The 24,982-nt window shown below is 34.8% G+C and overlaps 1 protein-coding gene across 3 annotated transcripts; it reads right to left on the bottom strand.

The window, feature by feature from the left end:
• Positions 1 to 919: 919 nt before the first annotated feature.
• On the bottom strand, positions 920 to 23,383 carry GUF1 (GTP binding elongation factor GUF1). 3 transcript variants are annotated; one of them, XM_068975255.1, is made up of 17 exons: positions 23,052 to 23,383; positions 21,120 to 21,231; positions 20,803 to 20,951; positions 20,437 to 20,517; positions 19,444 to 19,521; positions 17,708 to 17,791; positions 12,733 to 12,797; positions 11,798 to 12,001; positions 10,187 to 10,326; positions 8,942 to 9,065; positions 8,452 to 8,584; positions 7,499 to 7,642; positions 6,461 to 6,594; positions 3,986 to 4,087; positions 2,863 to 2,982; positions 1,854 to 1,890; positions 920 to 1,057 (listed from the first exon to the last, which is right to left on the bottom strand). In XM_068975255.1, exons 1-17 carry the CDS (start codon positions 23,214 to 23,216, stop codon positions 920 to 922), a joined length of 2,010 nt encoding a protein of 669 aa, XP_068831356.1. In that variant the 5' UTR covers positions 23,217 to 23,383. The 3 variants fall into 3 exon arrangements, with proteins under 3 accessions (XP_068831356.1, XP_068831357.1, XP_068831358.1); XM_068975256.1 differs by having other exon boundaries at positions 23,201 to 23,383; XM_068975257.1 differs by lacking the exons at positions 12,733 to 12,797; positions 20,437 to 20,517; positions 20,803 to 20,951; positions 21,120 to 21,231; positions 23,052 to 23,383 and having other exon boundaries at positions 17,708 to 17,787; positions 19,444 to 19,464.
• Between the last annotated feature and the right edge of the window lie 1,599 nt (positions 23,384 to 24,982).

Below are 24,982 nucleotides of genomic sequence, written 5' to 3'. Positions count from 1 at the left end.
TGTCATTTAGTCTTCTGAACATTTTAAACATAGTATTTAATACAGCCTATGAAGTAATAGTATAATTCTGATTTTACAAAAGAGTAAATAAAGGGTAAGTAAGTTGGTCAAGGTCACCTTGCCTAGACAGTGGTAGCACAGAACTGTGAAACCAGGCAATATGGTTTCAGAATCTAAGTTCTTATCCACCCATTACTGTCTTTCAAAGAAAAGCCAAGAGCTTATTTAAAATTGAAAACCTTGAAGGTAACAAGCAAATTTTATAATTTTCCTTCTGTTGTGTTCAACATATTATAATTACTAAGGAAAAGTAACATGAAATTAAAAGATACTCCTTGGAAGAAAAGTTATGACCAACCTAGATAGCGTATTAAAAAGCAGAGACATTACTTTGCCAACAAAGGTCCATCTAGTCAAGGCTATGGTTTTTCCAGTGGTCATGTATGGATGTGAGAGTTGGACTGTGAAGAAAGCTGAGTGCTGAAGAATTGATGCTTTTGAACTGTGGTGTTGGAGAAGACTCTTGAGAGTCTCTTGGACTGCAAGGAGAACCAACCAGTCCATTCTGAAGGAAATCAGCCCTGGGATTTCTTTGGAAGGAATGACGCTAAAGCTGAAACTCCAGTACTTTGGCCACCTCATGTGAAGAGTTGCCTCACTGGAAAAGACTGATGCTGGGAGGGACTGGGGGCAGGAGGAGAAGGGGACAACAGAGGATCAGATGGCTGGATGGCATCACTGACTCAATGGACGTGAGTCTGAGTGAACTCCGGGAGCTGGTGATAGACAGGGAGGCCTGGCGTGCTGCAATTCATGGGGCCGCAGAGTCGGACACAACTCGGTGACTGAACTGAACTGAAGGAAAATTAAAAGATACACAATTTTTAATTTATGAAAATTCCTTATATTTTCCCACCAATTATTTATCAGATTGTGTTTTCAGAACTTTTATAAAAGCATCTTTTGGAACTTCAACATTGCCAACTTTCCTGAGTTTTTTCTTTCCTTCTGCTTGTCTCTTCAAAAGCTTCATTTTTCGGGTAATATCACCACCATACTGAAAAACATTTTAAGAAATTGAAGTCCAAATCACTCCATAGAAAAATAATCCTACAATTAATTAGAGATATCAATTAATTACAGTTACAACTTTATAGTTATTATCCATGAAGTAGACACTTGGAAAGTTACCTCTAATTCCCTTCCTAGCAGATCCTAAATTTACTATTACTATCTTCTCAAAGAATGATAAGTGCTTTATTTGTTTTTGAAGGAGATGAAGATTCTCAAGGAAGCCCAATATATTATGCAAGTCAAGAAAAGCTATCAATCTCCTTACTGATTCAAGGCCTTGAAATTTTGGATTATATAGCTGTAGTGTAATACAGAAACTTGTATAGGCTTAAATGTGTCAGTGTCAATGTTAAAGATTTAGAAAAAGCATTTATCATTTAATTCTCATAATAACTAAGAATCTTTTTTAACAGAAGAAACAGCAAACTTTGCAAATTAATGTAGGAGAGATGGATTTCAATTTTAACTCCCATTGTAAGACAGTCATTGTCTTCAAATTCTTCCTTAAAAATCAAAACATCCTGATCATAACTGTTATGAAAATTATTCTTAGGTAGTTGCATATAAGGAAATTTTAAAAAATAAGATAGGAAAATACTTAAGAATGTGAGCAAAATGAATATGCAATCATTAAAGTCAAGCTGACATTTACCTATTTAAAAAGAAAACATAGATGAAATAAAAAGTACTATAAAAACCAACAGTGGAAACCCAAGGTATTTATACCCTCTCTGATTTTAAACTTACAAAATAGATAAAGAACACATGTAGATACATACACATTTTGCCAAAACATTTTTCCTATAGGCTTTCACACTGTAAAAGAGAAAATTTTCTTTAAGTACACAATTATACCTTTTAAAAGTACTTATTTTCAAAAACAATCCCCCCTTTACTAAAGTTACTAAGATTGGGTCATACTTATGTAAAGTTGCCAGAAGACAATCATTAGATAGCTTACATGCTCTTGTATTTCATGTATTTGGAATAAAACAGACAATTCAAAATGAATATCAACACAGATTTTATTAATTAAAAAAAACTTTGGGGATAGTCTCGAAGAGGCCCAAATAAAGACTGGTGTGACCTTGATGATGAAAATTTATATAAAGGCATTTCTAGTTCAATTTAAAAATACTACTTTCAAAAATACTAAAATGGTTTATTATCTCACTGCTGCTGCTGCTAAGTCGCTTCAGTCATGTCCGACTCTGTGTGACCCCATAGACGGCAGCCCACCAGGCTCCCTGGTCCCTGGGATTCTGCCAGCAAGAATACTGCAGTGGGTTGCCATTTCCTCCAATGCATGAAAGTGAAAAGTGAAAGTGAAGTCGCTCAGTCGTGTCCAACTCTTAGCGACCCCATGGACTGCAGCCTACCAGGCTCCTGCCAATGGGATTTTCCAAGCAAGAGTACTGGAGTGGGTTACCATTGTCTTCTCCAATTATCTCACCACTGACTATTAAATGTGATAAAACAAACCATAAAAACTACAGAAATTCCTTAACCAGAAAATTGAGTGGGGTCACTGAATAAAATGAATGGAAATAAAATTCCTTAAACCATATACATTAGAGAAATAACTGCAAATAATTATCACCCAAAAGTGTCATATAAGTAATTCAAAGTAACAGTCATTAGTTAAGTTAGTGGAATTAAGAGATTAACATTTCCATAAGTAGGAATAAAGTTTAGGGCAATGTTAACTTAAATTTTTTAATATTCTTTCATTTTTTATGTATATCATTGCTAAAACCAACCAAGGAACAAAAATGAATTTCAACTCACGTTTCTCTTGCAATGATTTTACTTCCAAGGGCAGCTTGAATTGCTATCTCAAACAGCTGCCTAGGAAGAGAATCCTTCAGACGTTCACATATGGTTTTGCCAACAGAGTATGCTTTGTCTCTAAGACAGAAAAAAATGCAGCTATTCATATATCCTAAATAAAAGTAGTTTTCTAGTTAATATGCATAATCAATGTAAAGGTTATTAAGGAGGTACAAATAGAACTTGTTTATCATGTTGTTGTTAATAGCTAAATTATGTCCAACTCTGCGATCCCATGAACTGTAGCCCACCAGGCTCCTCTGTCCACGGAACTTCCCAAGCAAGAATACTGGAGTGGGTTCCCATTTCCTTCTCCAGGAGATCTTCCTGGCCCAGGGACTGAACCCACTTCTCCTGCATTGGCAGGTGGATTCTTTAATAAACACCACTTAAACACCACTTAATCTCTGAATCATATGTGACCTCTGACAGCAAAAATAACATGATCTCTTACAGAAAATCTAGAAAAACATAGAGAATAAAAACCATTCTTAATGCCCTTCCCTCACCCACAGAATACCACTGTTAAACACTCTAGAATATTTTTTAAACATATATCCATACTTATAGTTATTTTTCTGAATACATATTTACATTATTTAGAGTTTGGATTACAGTGTTTGTGGTATATTCTACCTTTTTACTTAATAGACATTTTTACACCACTAAATATTGTTCTACAATATACTTTTAATGGCTTAAAATAATAGGTTATTATATGGGTGTTCCATAATTTATTTTACCCAACCACTATTTCTTGAAATAGAAATTTAAAAAAATTTTTTTATTTCTCAATTCTAAGTCTACCATAGTTTAGAAAACATTTACTTTGTTGTATATGGTAAAGAAAACATTTCTTCCCATGACACTATCCTTTTAGGCTAATTTAATTCTATTCTTTTGTCAACAGTTTGGTAAAAGAAGCATGGAAAAAGAAGGAAAAACTAGTACATGGAAATTAATTACACTTTTTAATTTTCAAAATATAGCTGTCAAATAAAAATGAGCAACCAATAATAAATGAAAAAGTAAAAAGAAACAGCAACTCTCACATTCTGTAATTAGTTACTATTCAGCTTACTTGTGTACTACAGTTACCAGCTCTTCTACAGTATTTCCATTCAGTAGAATATCCATTTTTACAAGTTCTGCAGTCTGGTAGCCTGCATCTTCGTAATCAAAACTAACAAAGAAAAATATCCAAGTTATCCATAAACACTATATTTCCCGAGAGATTACATTTGTTTTTCTTTTCAAAATATCTTTTTTCTACCTCCTCTGGTATCACTCCCCAAAAATCTAACTTTCAAACGAATTACATATAAATTTGAGATAAATGGGCCGACCTGATCACGGTAAAGAACGAACTTCTGTATCTTTTTACATTTATGAAATCAGATACAAAAATCAACATGCCCCACTGAGGGAAGGGAAAAAAACTGTTAAACCAGGCTAAGAAAGTACATTGAAAGAAATGTCACCTTCCCAAAGTTCCTTCCTAGAAGCTGGCTGGCTGTAGACAATGTATATACTAGTGAATGTATATACAGTCTCAGACTCATGAGTTGGGTTTCTGTTAAGTTTTCTATTACCAGTTAAATAAATGCTAGGGCAGTGCTAAGTAGCCATTAATAAATGAGATTTCTGAATTTCATATATGGCTCTTTAGTATAAACCTTCACAGAGCATTTTTGATGATGAGTTAATACATATACCTAGAACATAAAAAGTGTTAAGAACAGAGCCTACCTAAGCACAATAAGCATTTAATAAGTGTCAACTATTTCTAACAATACGGTCAAAGCTTACAGTAATAATCAAAACAGACAGGTTTTACAAAACTAATGTCTGATGAGAAAGAAAATTTCAATTTTGCTCTCGTGTCTTTGCAGTTATGTATGAGAACATGTGTATTCCTACTGCCGTAATTCTAAAACAAACCAGTACCTATAGATGCAAATGTTTAGCTTCGAAAGGTTTTCAGCAGGAAGGTCACAAGGTGACACTGCTGCTGCTGCTGTCACCTCAGTCATGTCCGACTCTGTGCGACCCCATAGATGGCAGCCCACCAGGCTCCCCGTCCCTGGGAGTCTCCAGGCAAGAACACTGGAGTGGGTTGCCATTTCCTTCTCCAATGCATGAAAGTGAAAAGTGAAAGTGAAGTCACTCAGTCGTGTCTGATTCTTTGTGACCCCATCAACTGCAGCCTACCAGGCTCCTCTGTCCACCGGATTTTCCAGGCAAGAGTACTAGAGTGGGGTGCCACTGCCTTCTCCGAAGGTGACACTAGTCACTTAAACCTGACTACTGTCTAAAGTGTTCCCCAAATCCTTTCTTTTTTCAATAAACATTAATCATATACTACACAAAGGTACCATTTAAGTACTATGCAAAATATAAAGAGACAAGACATAGACATAATCCTGAGATTTTCACTATGTTTACAGATTTAAAATTTTCTGTGCTTCCAAATTTTATAATTTCAATTTTTTTAGAATATGAAAAAATATCTTCATGTATTCCTGAATATAAGGACTACTTAATTTTGGCAGTTGGAATTATTTTTAAATAATTCAAAATAAGCCATGTTCTCTCAATGTGAAAGTTGTTTCCCAGCTAAAAGATTTTAAGACCACTTAACTCAGAAAGTGGTACCCAAATGCAAGCTAGAATTCACAGACTGTTGTTAACTATTATAAACTCTTAGTAATTATCCTTTTAATTATAGTAACTGTTTAACATGTGGCCTCAATTCATTTTAAATTACATCGCTACTTATTTGCTCAAGGTCCTGTCTGAAAGAAGACATTAAAAAAAAAAGTGGGTGACCAATTAGAAAAAATAACTGTATCATGAGTTATGCTGACTTGCTTCATCAAAAAGGTCGTTTCACAAAGTGAACGTCCAGGTCACTGCAGCATGTTCTTCAAAATGCTGGGATTTTTCTTTGAATTATAATTTTAAGTATGCATACACATTCATGTATGCATGTGTTTTACCAGATGTGAACATTCACTTTTCTGTCAACTTCCCCATTATATATTTCCTTTATATCCTAGTATATGCTATCCAGTAATATAAGATTTTAGGACACTAGGGGCATCTAGTTATTTGTCCTAACAAAAAACACCCCCACAATGCTATACTCTCCCTTTAATTCTAACAGGCTATTCCTCCATGTACTTTTATGGGATAAGATAACGGGTTTCATGATGCAGACTACTTACTCCTAGGAAGAAGTTATTGAAGTGTTTACAAATAGGGGCACACCTACCATTTCTCTAAACAAGCACTTCTATTTTCCAAATGTACACAAATACTCCTAGGATTATTTAACATTCAAATACATTTTAAAAGTGCCACTTAGGTCACAGTAGCTTTTTCAAATAACATGCAGTTTTTAATCAACTTACAAGAGTACATTTCTTATGAAGAGGCCATGAAAATTTCTGTCACTATATCACCAAGATTAAGTAAGTGGAATACTAGTAAACACCTGCTGGTCAATACTGAAAAAAAACTGTCCAGATATTTGAGTTTCCCATTAAATTTTTACCTAGCATATCCTGAAGACAGAGATTTCAAAGAATCATAAAAATCCACCACAATTTCATTCAAAGGGAAGAGATATTTAAGCATTACTCTATTTTGATCAATATACATCATATTCTTCTGAACTGCTCTTCGAGCCTGAAAAGGGAAGGAAAATGGCTTGAATGATAACTTATTCACATAATTATTTATTTAATAAATATAGACAGATGTCAATTATCAACTTTAAAGAGTGGGCAAAATGAAGCAATATTTCTTTAATGGTCCAATAAAAACAGCTGACAAATATTTATAATACAGAGAGAACCATTTTGTATTTCAATTATAATATACTTCCTACCAAAACTTCTAACCTTTTGTTTTTAATCAAATAAGTCTCTTTCTAAATTATACAATATTCCACTTAACAATAAATCAAATTACCTACAGGTGGAGTCAAGCTCTGATTTCTTATTTTACAAATAAAAGAAATTTAGATCCAGAGAAATTAAGCGACTAAAGTTACATCTTTTATGGGACAAGACAATAAAAATTCAAGTCCACTAGTCATCACTTGAGAGTTCTTTCCAATATGTCAGAATATTTTAACTCATGACTATATCAAATTTATGGATTAAATCATTTATTACAATGTGGCAAGAATTAAAGCAAAATGAGGAATACCTTTCAATCAAAGGTCTCTAAAGTATTGTAATTATCTTTCAAATAATACCCAATTTCAAATAGTCAAAAAAGGTAAAAGGAAACTATATTTTTAGCTACTCAAGATGAAAAAAAGCATCAAATTTCTCTGCTTTAAGCTAAAATATAAATTCAAGATGATCAAAAATTCTGGCTCTGTTTTCTTATTTAAAAGTCAAAAATACTGTAATTATATGTATGTATATCTCAACAGATAAAATATATGAAGATCTTTATGAAAATTTCTTTTGTTCAATTCAACAGGCTCTGTAGAGACAGAAATCATTCAAAACCTAAGCTGGGTACCACTGTTTGAGAAGACTAAAATGTACTTTTATATCAAACTGTATTACATTTATACCTGGCAAAGCATCATTATTTTCCCAGTATATTCATCTGGTGTGATAATGGTGCCCAAAACAACTGGCTCCAAATATTCTGTTACTTTTGACTTATCAGGGAACTGTGCAGGATTGATGATTGTAATCTCCTTTTCTCTGTATTCCTAAAAAATAAGAAAAGTCACCAATAGTTAAAAAGAAATCTTAGTAGTTACCATGTTTTTAAATTTGCTACTAACATAGGTTAGAATTTTTGTTATTAAATGTGTTGGAATTAATAAAAAACAAAAGAATTCCTAAAGGTTAGAATATTATCTTATCACACTTTAGATTCAGAAGAGAAAAACTCCCCAAAATAATATTTAATAACAATTATTAATATATTCTGATTATTGATATTTACTAAAATCATTTTATATACCACTTAGAAAAAATATGATATAAGAATACATTTCATTGTGTCCCATGTACATCACTGTAATTAGTTTCCTAAGTTAATCTTGGAAAATATTTACAGATGCTAAAGTTAATATTTGTTTAAAACAAATATATTGTAACTTACATTGAATATAATACTGTTTCTACTGTTAACCTGAAATCTAAAATTTCCCACAATCATATAGGAAAGAATGCATTACTAATCCTAAGATGAATTACTTATGCCCAAAATCACACTCTTATTTTTTGTGCTGAATTTAGAACAGTATTTTCAGAACTAATTATACTTTTTACTCTTAGTAACAGACTAGTGTTGATAATGTGGAGATTTCATCAGGTTAAGAAAAATATGCATAATTAGTTCTGAAGAAACTTGTCTATCATAAGTTAATTCAACTTTTATTACTATTAAGAAATATTTAGTTTTAATAGCTAGTCAGCTACTGGTATACTAAAATGTGTCTCATATTCTGCATATACATACACACACATATATTTATTTAGTTTTCTTATGTATGCTAGCTCACAACAGTACCTTTATCAATTTTGCTGATGAAAGAACAGCCTTATATGGAACAGTAGGGGTTGTCAAAATAACAGAGGCATTATATTCTTGTTCTAGTCTCTGGTTGAAAACTTCCATATGCAAAAGTCCAAGAAATCCTAACCTGAGGGAGAAAAAGCCAAACTCCAAAATGTTTATGTCCCATGGGCTCTATTTTCTTTGATTTGATATTACTATTTTGTGGGGGAAGGGTGGAATCAAAAGTCATTCAATCAATTCACATCATAATTAAAACCTAGCATAAAATTCATTAAATAAGATAAAATCTTCCATTGGGATTCTATTTAAAGTAGCTATAAAACTAATCCATACAATAAGCATCCACAGGGAGAAACAGGCAGACATGTTTTAGTTCATTTTACACTAATATGAACTGATCTTCAAAAATGGTCAAAACCAGTAAGCCATTTAAACTTTATTTTCAATAAAAATGGAATCCTACAACATAATTGAAGCTTACCTCCAGCCAGCACCTAGAGCAAGGCTACTATCGCGATGAACCATCACACTGGAATCATTTAGTGTCAGTTTTTCTATAGCACTCTTCAGGTTATTATATTCAGATTGGTCTATAGGGTACACTCCTGGGGACACAATGATTTCTAATTATTACATGTGACACTCTGCCCAGAAAACCTAATATGCATTGCTGCAAAGTTTAAAATTAATCAGTTAGCTTTTAAATTACTTTCTGTATTTCACTGACCAAAATATTGGTTTGCTAAGAAAACTATGACTATTAAATTAAATTGGCTTCAAAGTATTTTGCAAGTTTTATAAACTTTGAATTTACCACTAGATTCATACTCAAAGTGATGTTTCTGCTTTTGCAAAAAGTATAGGGAAAACAAAAAAGAACAATGGGAATTACACCTAAAAAGAAAATACATCATCTTTATTTTCAAAACAAAAGTGCAAGATATCCCACAATCACAAAGAAAATCCCATTAGCAGATAAATAACAGGAAGAAATGGAAATAAAAACTGATTCATCAGTGTCTCTTTCACATCAAACCCAAGTCCTCACACCACTTAAGTCCTTCAAACTCTTAAATGACTGACTGACTTTGTCTTAACAGAGGCATTAATATTAATTACAAATTAATATTTGTAATTCCCAATGAGAAACAAAAGGGAGAAAACAAGGACTGGATACCCAGCACAGAGTAATCTGATAACCTTCAGTCAGGTCTTCCTTTTTCAAATGCCTGTAATATCACACAGAAGTAACAGGTTCTGAATGTATGTATACATGAGGTGACACTCTTCTTTGCTATGCTTACACTAGCACAACAGTACAGTATTAAAGAAAGGCCAGCTAAGGGGAAGGCACTCAGAAAATGACTGATAATTAGTCATGAAAACACCCTATGTAGAAGAGTATTCAAATATAATGACCTACTCCCTAGTGAAACAAGAAGGAAATGCATATTACTGTGCTCCTCTAATTTATCAGAGGGCTTGTTTCAAACAGCTATTTTTTTAAGAAGTCCTTAAATTTAGGAGGAAATGATCTCCCATATAAAGTTGTATCATACATATATAATTAACTAGTATCTAAATATCCTACCCACAAAAAAAATTTTAAAAACAAAGTAGCTGTTATTTAAACAGAAATTGATTATTTAAAGTGAGTATTCCTAATAATTATTATTTCCGCTTAGAATAAATTGGCCCTTATCCTTTGAATATGTGAGCTCCTCACCTGCAAATACCATTGGCTTCGCTGATTTAAACCCAGGCAAGGGTTCCACTGGTTGTTTATGTAAATATAATGTATCTCCTATTTGTGCTTCAGTGACATCTTTCATCCCAGCAATCAGATAGCCCACCTGTCCTGCATATCTAAATAAAATTATTACATGGAAATATTTACTATTTTAGTGTTTCATATGCATACTCACAATTAGCTCTACTTCTCCAAGAAATGATTGCACTTTCCAAACAAAACCTCACCAAGCTGAAACTAGGTGCTGCATTCTAGTTAACTGTCTAATTCTCAGCTCTAAGAACTGTCAGCAAAAGAACATCCCAAGTCTTACAATCCATGACCAAGGACCTCTGCAACACAAGCCTAGGGACCTTCTTCATGACTCTGCCCATCTCTGCATATAAAACAATAGTGAAACTGATAGATACAGAAACATAAAATACTCCTTGTGATATTTAGTAGTGAATTATATTACAAATGTCCTTTAAAAAAGGAAGAAAAAGCAAAAACATTTTTAACCTAGCAAATAAAAATGTGAACTCTCTACAAATCTGATACCTATTTGATGTGCCTCTTACAGGAAAAGAGCAAATCCAAAGATTTCAGAGTTTTAGCTTTTGTTTTTTTAAAGCAAATTTCCTATATGATAATTTACATTCAGGATGAAATACAAAAATCATACTGAAGATGCAATAATGATCAATATATGTGACAGAATACAGACAGACTTTGTACAGCACAGGGAATTATAGCTATTATCTGTAATAACTTTTGATGATGTATAATCTGTAAAAATACTCAATAACAATGCTGTATACTTGAAATTAACATGATACTGTAATGATCAACTATACTTAAGTAAATAAGAATACAGACAAACTTTAGAAATAGTTGAGTAAAATTACAATAAACCTTATGACTTTCAATTACATAAAAAAATGACAAAATAGTGGTAGTTTTAGACATACAACATTAAGCTATCAAGTAAGACCTGGTTCAATCTTAAATTTGACAAATGAAGAAATAAAGATCTTAGAAAACTATTTGCCCAAGGTAATCAATGTTATTAGTATCTAGAGTACTGATGGAACAGGCACTCAATAAATACTTTATAAGTGAACTCAGAACTCAGTTTTATAAGGTACACTACTATGCTAATCTCATGCCATAAATTCTAGTTAATCAAAGTTTTACCATGAATTCCACACTAAACAAAATAATTATCAAGTTTTCTTCACTATTCTATGCTGAAAATCTAACTACAAAAAAATTAACTATCAAAGATTGATACCAAGTATGGATATGCATGAGAGAACTCTCTCTTTCACTGTCAAATCAAATATATCAATGTTGGACCCAGTCGCAACTAGAAAATAAAATCAGTTATGGCCAAAAAGAATAAAAAACACATCAAATTCCTACTGTCCCTCACCCATGAGATTCTGAAAGAGCATTCACTACATAGCTGCATTAAACAATCAAGTTTTGTTTTTTGTTTTTTTCCTAAATTACCAAATTAGGATCATCCTAAACACACCAAATTAAGAAAATCAGCAACAAACACACATACCGAGTGCCTTTTAATTACTAATGCAGATTACTTACAGTTTATGAGTTGGCTGCTCATTAGGATTCAGAACTCCTACTTCATTAACTTCATATATCTTTTGAGTGTGTGCAGATACAATTTTATCTCCTTTTGAAACCATTCCATCAAATAATGCTACATTGGCAATCACACCCCTATACTGGTCAAAGGTGGAGTCAAATACCAAAGCTCTCAGGGGATTTCTGCAATGCGCTTTAGGGCTATTAAAAATAAATAAAGAACAAATACTAGTAATTTAAAATTAAATAATAAATAAAAATCTTAACAACATGCCTAACTCAAAATTATGTTTAATTTACTCTAGTACTTGAGAAAGATTAACTGACAGCCCAAATAAAAGGACCTTTCTGTAAGGTATAATGCCTATATTTATATTCATTTTAATTCACTCTTGAGTTTTAAATACATTTTGTTAGTTGCTCAGTTATGTCCAACTCTGCAACCCCATGGACTATAGCCCATCAGGCTCCTCTGTCCATTGAATTCTCCAGGCAAGAATACTGGAGTGGGTAGCCATTTCCTTCTCCTGGGGATCTTCCTGACCCAGGGATGGAAGCCAGGTCTCCTGTACTGCAGGCAGATTCTTTACCACCTGAGCCACCAGGAAAACCCTAAATACATTTTAAATAACCATTTTTAAACTATTTATGAAATGGATGAAATATATTTGTTCAGGATTAAAACAAAAACAATAATTACCAATGTATTCAAGTCTGTTACAATAATTAAGAGATCGATCTTTTTTTTCTATCTGTATTTGCCTTCTATGTGTTACTAGATATAAATTTAAAATGTATTCTCACTGACCACCAAGAGTATATTTGTCATAACAACTAAGTTAAAATAACTAAGTTAAAATAACAGATCAAACTGATGGACTTTTACTATTAAAGATAAACAAATAGTATACACAGAGCAGCAGAATACTCACGAGGGTATCCTTTTGATGACTGCATCAAGAACACTTTCAACATTCGTTCCAAGTTTAGCAGAAATCTGAAAATATGTATGTGAAACAAATACTTAAGACTTTACTTTTCTATCCTGTGACTGAGCTGTATGATTAGAAAAAAGAAACAACTCTAAAGGTCATCAATTTGCTTGAAAAGCTTGGTAAAAGGAAGCACGCACCATATTATCTATTGACAACTGCCCTTCCATTACGGTTAGGTGGATTCTCTAGATTACGGTTAGGTGATTCTCTGATTTCTCTACAAAAGCATTCTGACTGTGGTACTGAAAGAGCACTGGACTAAGAATTCAAAATATCTGGGTTATAACTGTGACTCTACTTGTAATACATGACTTTAGCCAATACATGTTTTCTTCAAGCTTCAAGTTCTTCATCGACAAATAAAGTGATTATTCATATTTTACATAAACCTCAAGGCTGCTGTGTGAATAAACAATATATGTGGATGGCATACAGCTAAGGCTAACTGTAAGGTGTAGTACCACTATTGTTCTTACACTGAAAAGGCAGCCAAAACACTCAAAACATGCTCATCTGACTCACCTATGCCATTACCAGTAACTGAACTATCTCTGAAATCTTTATTCAAACTCAGTTCCCTGAATTCTTCCTCTTGCCCTTCAAAGTCCCTCTAGATCAGAGTTTCTCAGCTCAGCACTAAGGACACTTTGACCTGGATAACTCTTTGTTTGGGGGGCTGTTCTGTGCGCTCACTGCAAGATGCATAACAGCATCCATGGATTCTCAGCCACTCACTATTCCCCAGCGTGACAACAGAAAAGGTCTTCATACATTGCCAAATGTTTCCTGAGAGGCAAAACTACTTCCCAATAAGAATGATGCTTTAGACTCTAGTACACTCTTTGCAACAATCCTTTAAGATCACAATTTCTAATTTATTGAATGGACTTTTTTTTCATTATCTATGTTGCCCCCCTGCCTCTTTTCCCAGCTGAGACTCCAAGGGCCCACTATTGGTAATCATTCCATTCAACTACTTTCTATTCTCTCTCATAAGCATTTGGTATTAATAAAAACTTAACTGCAACTGCATCCAACTATGTGCCTTTTCTATGCTTATAATCAGAGCAGCTCAACATTACTGGAGAACAGTCAAGTAACTGGTCTGGTTGGTTTCTGTAAGTTCATGACACAGATCTCAATGTGCAGTTAAGATCTGCTGGCCATCCAAGGACACATCCTTTACTAAATTCACATTAACACTAATTAAGATAATTCACACCACCTTCCTTTTCAATCTACACATTTTCCCTGTGGCCAATTCACTCTTATTTGATAACATCACCTCTTACTTCATTCAAGGAAACAGAAGATATCAAAAACTCCTTTATTCAAATATACAAATCCATCTGCACTATATCCACAACCTCTTTGCCTTCTCTCCTGCTACAATTTGTTTTCCCACCTTTCTGAAAACTCAATCCTCACACCCTTATCTTCTGAATCCTACTCTAATCCTTCTCAAATTCTTATTCATAACACTCTACAAATTGAGAATAATGTAGAATGGTTTCTAGGATCTCTTTTCTACTTACATTTTCTCCCTAGGAAATGGCATCCATTCCCATGGCATCAATGCTACATACACACTATGACTTAAATATCTCTGACTCTACCCTCTCCAAAAATGCCAAAATTGTGTAGATTTAAAGCTGGTTTTAGAAAAGGCAGAGGAACCAGAGATCAAATTGCCAACATCTGCTGGATCATGGAAAAAGCAAGAGAGTTCCAGAAAAACATCTATTTCTGCTTTATTGACTATGCCAAAGCCTTTGACTGTGTGGATCACAATAAACTGTGGAAAATTCTGAAAGAGATGGGAATACCAGACCACCTGACCTGCCTCTTGAGAAACCTATATACAGGTCAGGAAGCAACAGTTAGAACTGGACATGAACAACAGACTGGTTCCAAATAGGAAAAGGAGTTCGTCAAGGCTATATATTGTCACCCTGCTTATTTAACTTATATGCAGAGTACATCATGAGAAACGCTGGGCTAGAGGAAGCACAAGCTGGAATCAAGATTGCCAGGAGAAATATCAATAACCTCAGATATGCAGATGACACTACCCTTATGGCAGAAAGTGAAGAGACCTAAAGAGCCTCTTGAAAGTGAAAGAGGAGAGTGAAAAAGTTGGCTTAAAGCTCACCATTCAGAAAACTAAGATCATGGCATCTGGGCCCATCACTTCATGGCAAATAAATGGGGAAACAGTGGAAACAGTATCAGACTTTATTTTTGGGGGCTCCAAAATCACTGCAGATGGTGACTGCAGACATGAAATTAAAAGACACTTGCTCCTTTGAGGAAAAGTTATGACCAACCTAGACAGCATATTAAAAAGCAGACATGAATTACTTTGCCAACAGAGGTCCATCTAGTCAAGGCTATGGTTTTTCCAGCAGTCATGTATGGGTGTGAGAGTTGGACTATAAAGAAAGCTGAGTCCCAAAGAATTGGTGCTTTTGAACTGTGGTGTTGGAGAAGACTCTTGAGAATCCCTTGGACTGCAAGGAGATCCAACCAGTCCATCCTAAAGGAGATCAGTCCTGGGTGTTCATTGGAAGGACTGATGTTGAAGCTGAAACTCTAATACTTTGGCCATTTGATGCAAAGAATTGACTCACTGGAAAAGATCCCCTGATGCTGGAAAGGACTGGAGGCAGGAGGAGAAGGGGACGACAGAGGATGAGATGGTTGGACGGCATCACCAACTCAATGGACATGAGTTTGGGTAAACTCCGGGAGTTGGTGATAAACATGGAGGCCTGGCGTGCTGCAGTTCATGTCTGACTCCCATAGAGTCAGACAGGAGTGAACGACTGAACTGAACACATAACACACCAGCAAAATCTACCATATCCACAAAACACACATCAAATTTGGCCACTTATTAAAATATCGGCATCACATACTTAGCCACCACCATTTTGCCCCTGGACTACTACTGCAAACTGGTTGCCCTGTATCTTTTCTTACCCTTTACTAATCCATTCTCTGAATGATCAGTTTTCCTCTCTTGCTTTGTAATCCTTTCATTATCTTAAAAGTTTTCAAACTCTTTAGCACAGCAAGAATCCCAGAATAACTTGACCCCTGCCTCTCCCTACAAAGCCATCTCATCTAACTTGCCTTCTTTCTGTTCCTTAAACATGTCAAACCTTCCCAAACATTCCAAGCCTTTACACTTGCTCTTTTCTCTTTCAGAAATTATTTCTCCCATTCTTTTTTTTCTTCAAGTCTCAGTTCATCAGAGAAAAATTCCCTAAGTTACTCTGCATCATAGCTCTTCTCTAAGAAAAATACTTTTTTTCAGTTAGGTATGGTCATTCTACCTGGAACAATACACTCTGCTGAATGTTCCTTGAAAACATTGGTCTCATTCACTAATTACTATACTTCCTTCTTTTTTTATTTAATGAGTGCCTCCCCAAGTAGATTATAAAAACAAGACAGATGTCTTGCCTGTACTGTTCACTGCTTCATCCCTAGCTGGGACACACCAAATTTAAGTGTATGAATGAATTTTCAGCTAAATATACTTTAACATAATTCCAGTCATGATACCATAATTTCAGGACTGCCTTACAATGAGGTCCCTCTTAATAAAAAACATTAAATTCTATGTATGTATCCAAGGAAAAAAAATTATTGCTTTTTCCAAGTTGTATATAACCAACCAATGTGTTAAAGTTTAAAAAACAAGCAAAAAATCCACTTCATCAGCTGAAACTTGCTTTTTCAAAAGTTAAACAAGCCTGAAAATAAAAGCTAAACATTATTACACTGATATACTTACTACACAAGCATGTAGAATAGTACAGTTTAGCTATGGCTATTTAACAATCACTGCACATAGTGACCGCAGCCATGAAATTAAAAGACACTTGCTCCTTGAAAGAAAAGCTATGACCAACCTAGACAGCATATTAAAAAGCAGAGACATTACTTTGCCGACAAAGGGCTGTCTAATCAAAGTTATGGTTTTTCCAATAGTTAAGTATGTATGTGAGAGTTGAACTGTAAAGAAAGCTGAGTGCCAAAGAATTGATATTTTGAACTGTAGTGTTAGAGAAGACTCTTGGGAGTCCCTTGGGCTGCAAAGAAATCATACCAGTCAATCCTAAAGGAAAGCAGTACTGAATATTCACTGGAAGGACTGATGCTGAAGCTGAAACTCCACTACTTTGGTCACATGATGTGAAGAACTGACTCACTGGAAAAGACCCTTATGCTGGGAAAGATTGAAGGCAGGAGGACAAGGGGACGACAGAGGATAAGATGGCTGTATAGCATCACCAACTTGATGGACGTGAGTTGGAGTAAGCTCTGGGAGTTGGTGATGGACAGGGAAGGCTGATGTGCTTCAGTCCATGGGGTTGCAAAGAGTCAGACACAACTGAGTGACTGAGCTGAACTGATTTAACACTCAACTATCATTTAAAAGGTAGATTTAAAAATTTTAATTTAAAATATTATCAACTTTGATTTACATTAAATATAGTTCTAAGAATGATATCTACGATGCCTTGAAATTAGTCTGACCCTAGTCTTCAAGGAAAATATTTCCATAGAGGCAAAATGGCATATAAGAAATATTACAAAGAGTTGCAAAAGACCTACATTTTAGTCCTGGCACATTAGCTAACTAGATCTATAAAGTGATAAAATCTTTCAGTTTTCATCCTTTCAACTGTATCATAAGAGAAATTTCTAACTGTCCTAACCATGTAGTAAGGATTTTTGGCAAAGATCAAGTGAAATATCAGTGAAAAGAACTTTGTAAAACTATAATATTATAATTACACAATATAATAATGATGTGCTATCAAATACTATGAAATTTTACTTAAGCCAATTACCTGAGAGTTTGGAAAGTAAAATCAAGTCTTCTAAAAAAAAAATTTACCTTAATACATTCATCACCTGGAATATCAAACACCTTTTCAATTTGTTTTTCAACCCTTTCAGGATCAGCATTCTTCAAATCTATCTTAAAAGAAAAAAATCACCACGTCTTAATATAATGAAATTAAAATGTATTACATATTAATATTTGGAGATAGACGCATACTTGCTTTTGAACTAACTGACCCCTTAATTTTATTTTCAAAAGTATTCAAAGAAAAATGACAAAAAGATAATAAAATTTTAACACTCATGGCCACTGAAATTAGAAGGCAGACAGCAAAGCAAGCAAGAAATTGAGGTCATTAGCTACTCAGAGCCAAAGAGATCAATAACCACATCATGTACACTGATTTTATGTTATATATAACTTATAACAACAAACTGTCTTTCTTTGCTCCCTTTAAACCTATCTTCAATATCAAAAAATAAAACTGAATGCAAAGCAGATTAATTAAGATTCTTGATTAACTTTAAAACATAAAAGTTAAGCTTTATCAACACTGTTCTCAGTTTAGCACTTAACTGTTAAGCATCCTGTGTTACACTGTCTCATCCTACTTCATAATGTCCTTTTCTTTTCCTCTACAGTTTAGTTTAACAGACTATTTGGCCTGCCCTGCCCTTTCCTACAGAAACAGCCTCTCCATTGCTCCATGTAATTCAGGGAGACTATCTTCTCAACTACATGCCAGGATAGAGGAGTTAGAGTTGAAATTTTATCATATGCAATTCAAAGAAATCCCCATATACAACTGACCTTGAATAATAAAGAGTTTCAACTGCATGGGCCCACTTATCTGCAGATTTTTTTCAATAAATATGTAAAACTACACTTGTAGAATATCAGGTGCAAGACTTGTATTGAGGTGGATAGCTTATCCCTAACAAAGGCATAAGTGATATTTAACATAAAATTAATAATGTGCTGGCTTTCAGTTTTATAACTTTGCTTTCAAGGAATTACATTACCATTCAGTATGCCTCTCATAATTAGAGAAAATATCAGCCTATAATTACAGATAAACATTTTTACTGTAACAATGTTTCCAATACTGTTATGAATGTGACTATAATATTGTATACTATAAAAACTTTAATGAATCTTTCCTTAGTGTATGTTACCATGAAGCAGTCACATAATGTCATAGCATAAAGCAGTATTTCTGCTTCATTGTTATCAATGCATCAATCATTTACCTATAAATAAATGTGAAGTTCCTTTTCACGTTATCTTTTAATTGTTGACGTTTAGTGTCAGTAATACATATAACATCTATGGTGTTTTGTTATCACATAAGACAATACTGATGTGAGTATTGAGAGAGGATTCACCTTATAAAAGATGATGTAAACTCAGGGTATTGATAAACAGAGTACTGTAAATGTATTTTCTCCTCTTTGTGATTTGATTAGCATTTTCTCTATCTTATTGTAAGAACACTATATACAATACATATAATATACAAAGTATGTGTTAACAGCCTGTTTAAGTTATTGGTAAGATTGTAGTCAATAAGAGGATATCAGTAGTTAAGTCTGTGTGAAGTCAAAAGTTACATGCAGATTTTTGACTGCACAGGAGTTTTGTGTCAACCTCCATGATGTTCAATAGTCAATTCCATTTAATAAATACCTGAAGATTTTCATATAAAAAATAGTACAAGTGATACTCAAACACTAAATTTACCTTTAGAAAGTAAAATAATAAATGGCACTGTTGTGCTAACAAATTACCTTGTTTATAACTGGAATTATTGATAGCTGTGCTTCAAAGGCAAGAAAAAAATTCGCTACCGTTTGGGCTTGAATACCCTATGAAGAACAGCAAACAAGAAGACACAAGACACTAAGATAATCATTCTATTATCTATCACAAAAGCTGAAATTTAAGACCATTCCACACATCTTCATCAAAAGCAAAGGTACAAGGCAAACTATGGTATCTATACTTCTATGCATCTGGATCATTCCCTGTGAAAATTCCTTTCAGTTCTAGAAACATTTTTTAGAGGGTACTGTGTTAAGCTTTGGAAACAAAGCAGTAACACATGGATCCTTAAGGACCTCGAAGCCTCCTAAAGGACTATGAGACATATTTTATAAAGCCAAGTATATGTATGTTAAGGTAGAGATTGACTGTCCTTGACAGGATTAGGGAGGATTTAACACAACAAAAAAAATCCTTGGGTTTTGAATGAAAAGTCCATGAAAACTGAAGTATATCAAAAGCTTACTATAAATAGTATATCATGGCTCTTATACTATCACCTCAGTATGTTTTCATGGTTATGTTTACAACAGAGAACTTGGTAATGTTATTGACATGTTTTTTTAAATGTAACATTTCTCAAATTATTACCTTAAAAACACCCAAAATGACATCAAAGATAGATTTTCTAGTTCTGCTAAAAACTGAAACCACAGATTAAGAAGTGCTTAAAACTGGGGGGTTTTTTTTGGTAGGATGTATACATGACATACTTCCAAAATCTTTTGAACCATTCCTCTGATGAGCTTAAAAATTTTAAAGGATGAATTAGTCAATTTCACAGGCCATTTTAGTGTAATAGAACTTAAAATTAACAAGACCAAAATATAATTTTGGTTAAATAATAAAATAATTCTTACTTTCTTCAAACACAAAAATTCTATTTCCTAACATCTTAAAAGAAAAATCTTGGAACAACAAAACAGCATATCACATCATATAAAATTAAATGTACCTACCTCATTTGCATCAACCACAAGTAAAACACCTTGGCAAGCAGAGAGTGACCTGGATACTTCATAACTAAAATCAACATGACCCTGAGAAACAAAAAATATTAAAACCTCTAAATGTTAAAGAGTTTAAATGTTTCTTAGGGAGAGGCATTTTGGCAAATCTACTGACTCCACTGAATAAAAAGTTATTAAGCTTCTTTGTAGCCTGTTCTTGTGAAATAATTTCACTAATCTAAGAACACAGAGGAAAAAAAAAAAGCAAAGTGAAGTGTTTAATGTTCAGTTTAAAAACTGAAAAAAAGGATTTGCTTGTACTATTAATACAAAGCTGACTTTAACAACAGAGACAAAATTGATATTAAAACTTACTGGTGTATCGATAAGATTTAAAAGGTACTGCTTTCCTTCGTAGTTATAGAAGAGAGACGCTGTCTGTGCTTTAACAGTGATTCCTCTTTCTCGTTCCACTTGCAATTTATCAAGAACTTGTTTATTATTTTCTGTTTTATCAATTGCCCCTAAAAATAGAAATGTGTATTGATATTTCTATAAGCTCTTAAAAATAGACAATACTGCATATAAACTTAAAACCAAAATTTTAAAAAACATAGTAAAAGTATGCTAGTAAAAGTAACTATCAATTACTCATTGCCATTAATTAGGTGTAGACTATAAAACGAAAATACCTGTTAGTTCCAGGAGCCTGTCTGCTAAAGTACTTTTGCCATGATCCACATGTGCAATGATACTGAAATTTCTAGTGTTTTCAACGGGAAAACAAGACATATCAATTTTTTCCTAGAAAAGGGGAAGGAAATATTACATTTATGAGTATAAATTGTCTACAATATGAAACAAGTACACTAAATAAAAGACTACTCTTTTAGTCTTAACAACTTTATTTATAGCATTCATATTGTTTATATTATTTCTCTGACAGTAAAGAGATGTATGGTTAAAGTCATATTACAAGCAATGGATTACAACAGGGCCCATCAAATACATTAGTTTTACTGACAAAGGCTATATGACCATATACAGACCATATGGTAAACAAAAGTCCCTTATAATATTTTCACCATTTCAAAGGAGCTGAATGTATTTTCACAAATGGAGAACACAAGATACTTAGAACTCCTCTACAGCCTTAGAGCACCTGGTCTAACAAAATTTCTTGAACTAAAAAAAGCTACAGAGAAGCTGAAAGAAAAAAAAAATTTTTTTGGCCCCCATCACATATTTAATCAACAGTCAGGTCTACTTAGAAATTTGTGCTCCTAACAGAGCCTTCAAAAGTTTAATCTAGATGACTTTGTTACTTAACAACTTCTCTGGAGAGAGAAGGGGAAAAAATTATATTATCAGGAAAAAAAGGCTCACTTTCCACTTAAGTTTTTAAAGTACTTTAAAAAGTTAATTTGTGATTTTCAGTTGCACATAGAATATGTCATTTTTTTGGACCCAGAAAGTTTCACTTTTCCAATCAAATTTATATCTCATAATGAGAAAAAAAAGTGAAATTACAACGAAATACAAAATTTTCATGAGGTTGTTTCCTTTTTTTATTCCAGTAAGCGCTTCAATACAAGTGCAACTATACCTGAAAGATATTCTGCAAAAATCTAAACCTGAATTGTCTGCCCTGTGATTTTTTCCATCCATCATTCAAAAGGTACTGCACCGTTTTTAGTCTTACAATTGCAACATAAATCCATTCTACAGGCATTTTAGAAAAGAGTAAAACTGAATAATGATAGTCTTTTTCTTTCTCCAGTTACTCATAACTTTCATTCAAGTACTTTACTGCCTAAACCGTTTCTCTTCACAACTATAACGAAGTATAGTTTTAGGGTCGCTGAAGCTTCCCAGGTGGCGCCAGTGGTAAAGAATCCTGCCAGTGTTAAGAAACACAAGAAACGCGGTTTCCGTGCCTTGTTCACCAAGATCCTATGGAGTAGGAAATGGCAACCTACTCCAGGATTCTTGCCAGGAAAATTCTGTGGACAGAAAAGCTGGCGGGTTACAGTCAGTGGGACCGCAGAGTCGGTCGTGACTGAGGAGCAAAAAGCCCCACCTCCTCCAACCACGGGGACAGAATGAGCACGCGTCTGCTCTAGCTGAGTTAAGAGGAAATAATAGAGAGAAGCTAAGGCATACCCAGCACCTCTTAGATTCTAGGTATTGAACTAAAAGTTCTATGCCTCACTTCGCGCAAGTCTCACAGCCACTCAACGTTTTTTTATAAGCATCTCATTCAACAAATGAAGAAACAGAGAAAGGTCAGGTAATTTGCCTACGTCACGTGGCTAAAAAGTCGCAAGAATATTGAACTAGAAGCTTCCTCAATACGCTTTTAAAACTAAATACATGCTGAGAACAATCCCTCGCATAAACAAAGATCCTGATATTACCAATGAGGAAAGTGAGGACACGACTTGTCCAAGGTCACACTGGTGAGCACTGTGGTCCGAAACGGAAGCGCACCCCCGCGCTCCGAGCCCTGCCTCCCTCACAACAGTGCAACCTGCATTCTCAAGTAGTCAGTACTAAGAAGCCCTCACTAATTCATCAGGAGCACCCTCCCTAGGTTTAAAATGTGAATGACTCAAGGCGGTCACCTTGCGGTTTGCAGAGCTGTAGCGCCGGTCCGGAGCCCTGGACTCGGCTGCAGTCCCCCGGGCCGGCGCGAGGTGAGGCCAAAGAAGCCCCTTCCGCGCCGCCTCGGTGACCCAGGCCGCAAGCGCGCGTCCGCGCCACCAACCCTGACCTGCAAGCGTCCACATTCCCCTGCGCAGCGGAGGCGTCAGAAGGTCCCGGGACGCAATGGCGCCATCACCCCAGGCTCCGGTTTCTTCAAAACTGCCCCCTCGCTAAGAGGTGGCGGACAGGATTCAAACACACTTCGGCCACCCGCGGAAAAAACGTCAGGAGCCAACACGCCACATCTAGCTGCAGGGACCAGACGACCGAGAACAGCGCCGCTCGCCGACGTTTGCCCGACGCATTACGTCGTGACGTCTGCATACGTCAGCGCGATCGCTTGAGCGAAAGTTTAGCGCGTTGCGAGTTGTCCTCTTAACAGAAGGTTGCTTTTTAACCAACTGCAAGATGGCAACATACTAGAGTAATTTTTAACATTACTGCTGCATTCTCCATGTTGCCTGCAACATCGCTAATGTTGAAATGCATCTGAATGGAAACGGGCAGTAAAATTGATAGCAATAATATATCTTAGGGCTTCCCTGGTGGCTCACTGGAGAAGAATCTGCCTGCTAATGCATCGGAGGCGTGTTCCATCCCTGTGTTGGGAAGCTTCCCCAGAGAAGGAAATGGTAACCCACTCCATCATTCTTGCCTGGGAAATCCGTTGGACAGAGGAGCCTGGTGGGCTACAGTGCATGGGTTCACAAAAGAGTCAGACATGACTTAGCAACTAAACAACAATGTATCCTAGGAAAATTTGGGCCGGAAGTGAAGGTGGAAAAAAGTTGCATGCTGAAAAGTCCTGGAGTTTTCGTGACCTTTGGGTTACTAATTAAACAATGTTTACCTTGCAGGGGAGAGAGTTCTGGCTAAGGATAAAGATAAGAGATAATAAGAGAGTGTCTAGTGTCGCCCAGCGGCCCCTGCCCCCCTCGCCCCATGTTCTTTTTTGCAGTATTCAGGGGAAAAAGCGGCAACTGTTGAGTTCACCATTATATTGTTTCTAGTTCATTTAGGGGACTGCTATATATATTAAAACAGTAACTGTACATCACAATTTGCTACTCTCTTCTGTTAGAGAGTGAACTTAAGAACCACCTTGAAATGCATTGAGTACAATCGTTCCTAATATAGTTCATATGTTAGTTGCCTGAAACTTCAGTAAGTTACTTATTATCCTTAGTGATTTTCACCATGTCCTCACACCTCTATTATATCCATAACATTTTTCTTTAAATCAATTTACCTCTTACACTTGAATGGGTTTCTTTTAAAAGAAGAAAAATGTATTATTTTCTGTAAGTGGAAAAAGAGCTGTTAGCTGTCACAAATTTAAAAGTAAAAATAAGTATAATTAATAAAAAATGTGATTCAGTTTCAATAGATGTTACCTGACAAAGGCTCAGAATCTTTCTTGATTAAAACTGGAAATTAACAAGCATTAAGGAATTTGAAAACATAGCACCAAAATGAGAGTTTTCTTCTTGACATAATCAGAAGTATTGAAATAAAGTTGAAAGGAGGATTTTCTCTGTATGGTTCAGTGTCCTTAGTGTCAGTCTGTGTCTCACCAGAATAATCTTGGTACCTTCACTACTCCCACACTTTGGGAATACTGCAGTATGTTAGGTAGTTGACATTATACTCCTAGATCCACAGATGAAAGACATGTTTACTAAAAAAAATACTGAACATCACTGTGTCATGTAATGTGCTAGATGTGGAAACTCAGACAAATTAGACAAATTGTCTGAAATTGTATAATAGGTAAGTGGAAAAAAATTTATGTTTGAATCCAGATTACTAAAAATCAAAGCTCAAACCTCTATAATACCTTTGATAACAC

The sequence above is a fragment of the Capricornis sumatraensis genome, chromosome 7 (assembly GCF_032405125.1).
Source record: "Capricornis sumatraensis isolate serow.1 chromosome 7, serow.2, whole genome shotgun sequence".
In the NCBI taxonomy this organism is placed as follows: Eukaryota; Metazoa; Chordata; class Mammalia; order Artiodactyla; family Bovidae; genus Capricornis; species Capricornis sumatraensis.
Note: the sequence above shows the minus strand (reverse complement) of the source record. Positions and strands in the feature narration are given on the sequence as shown.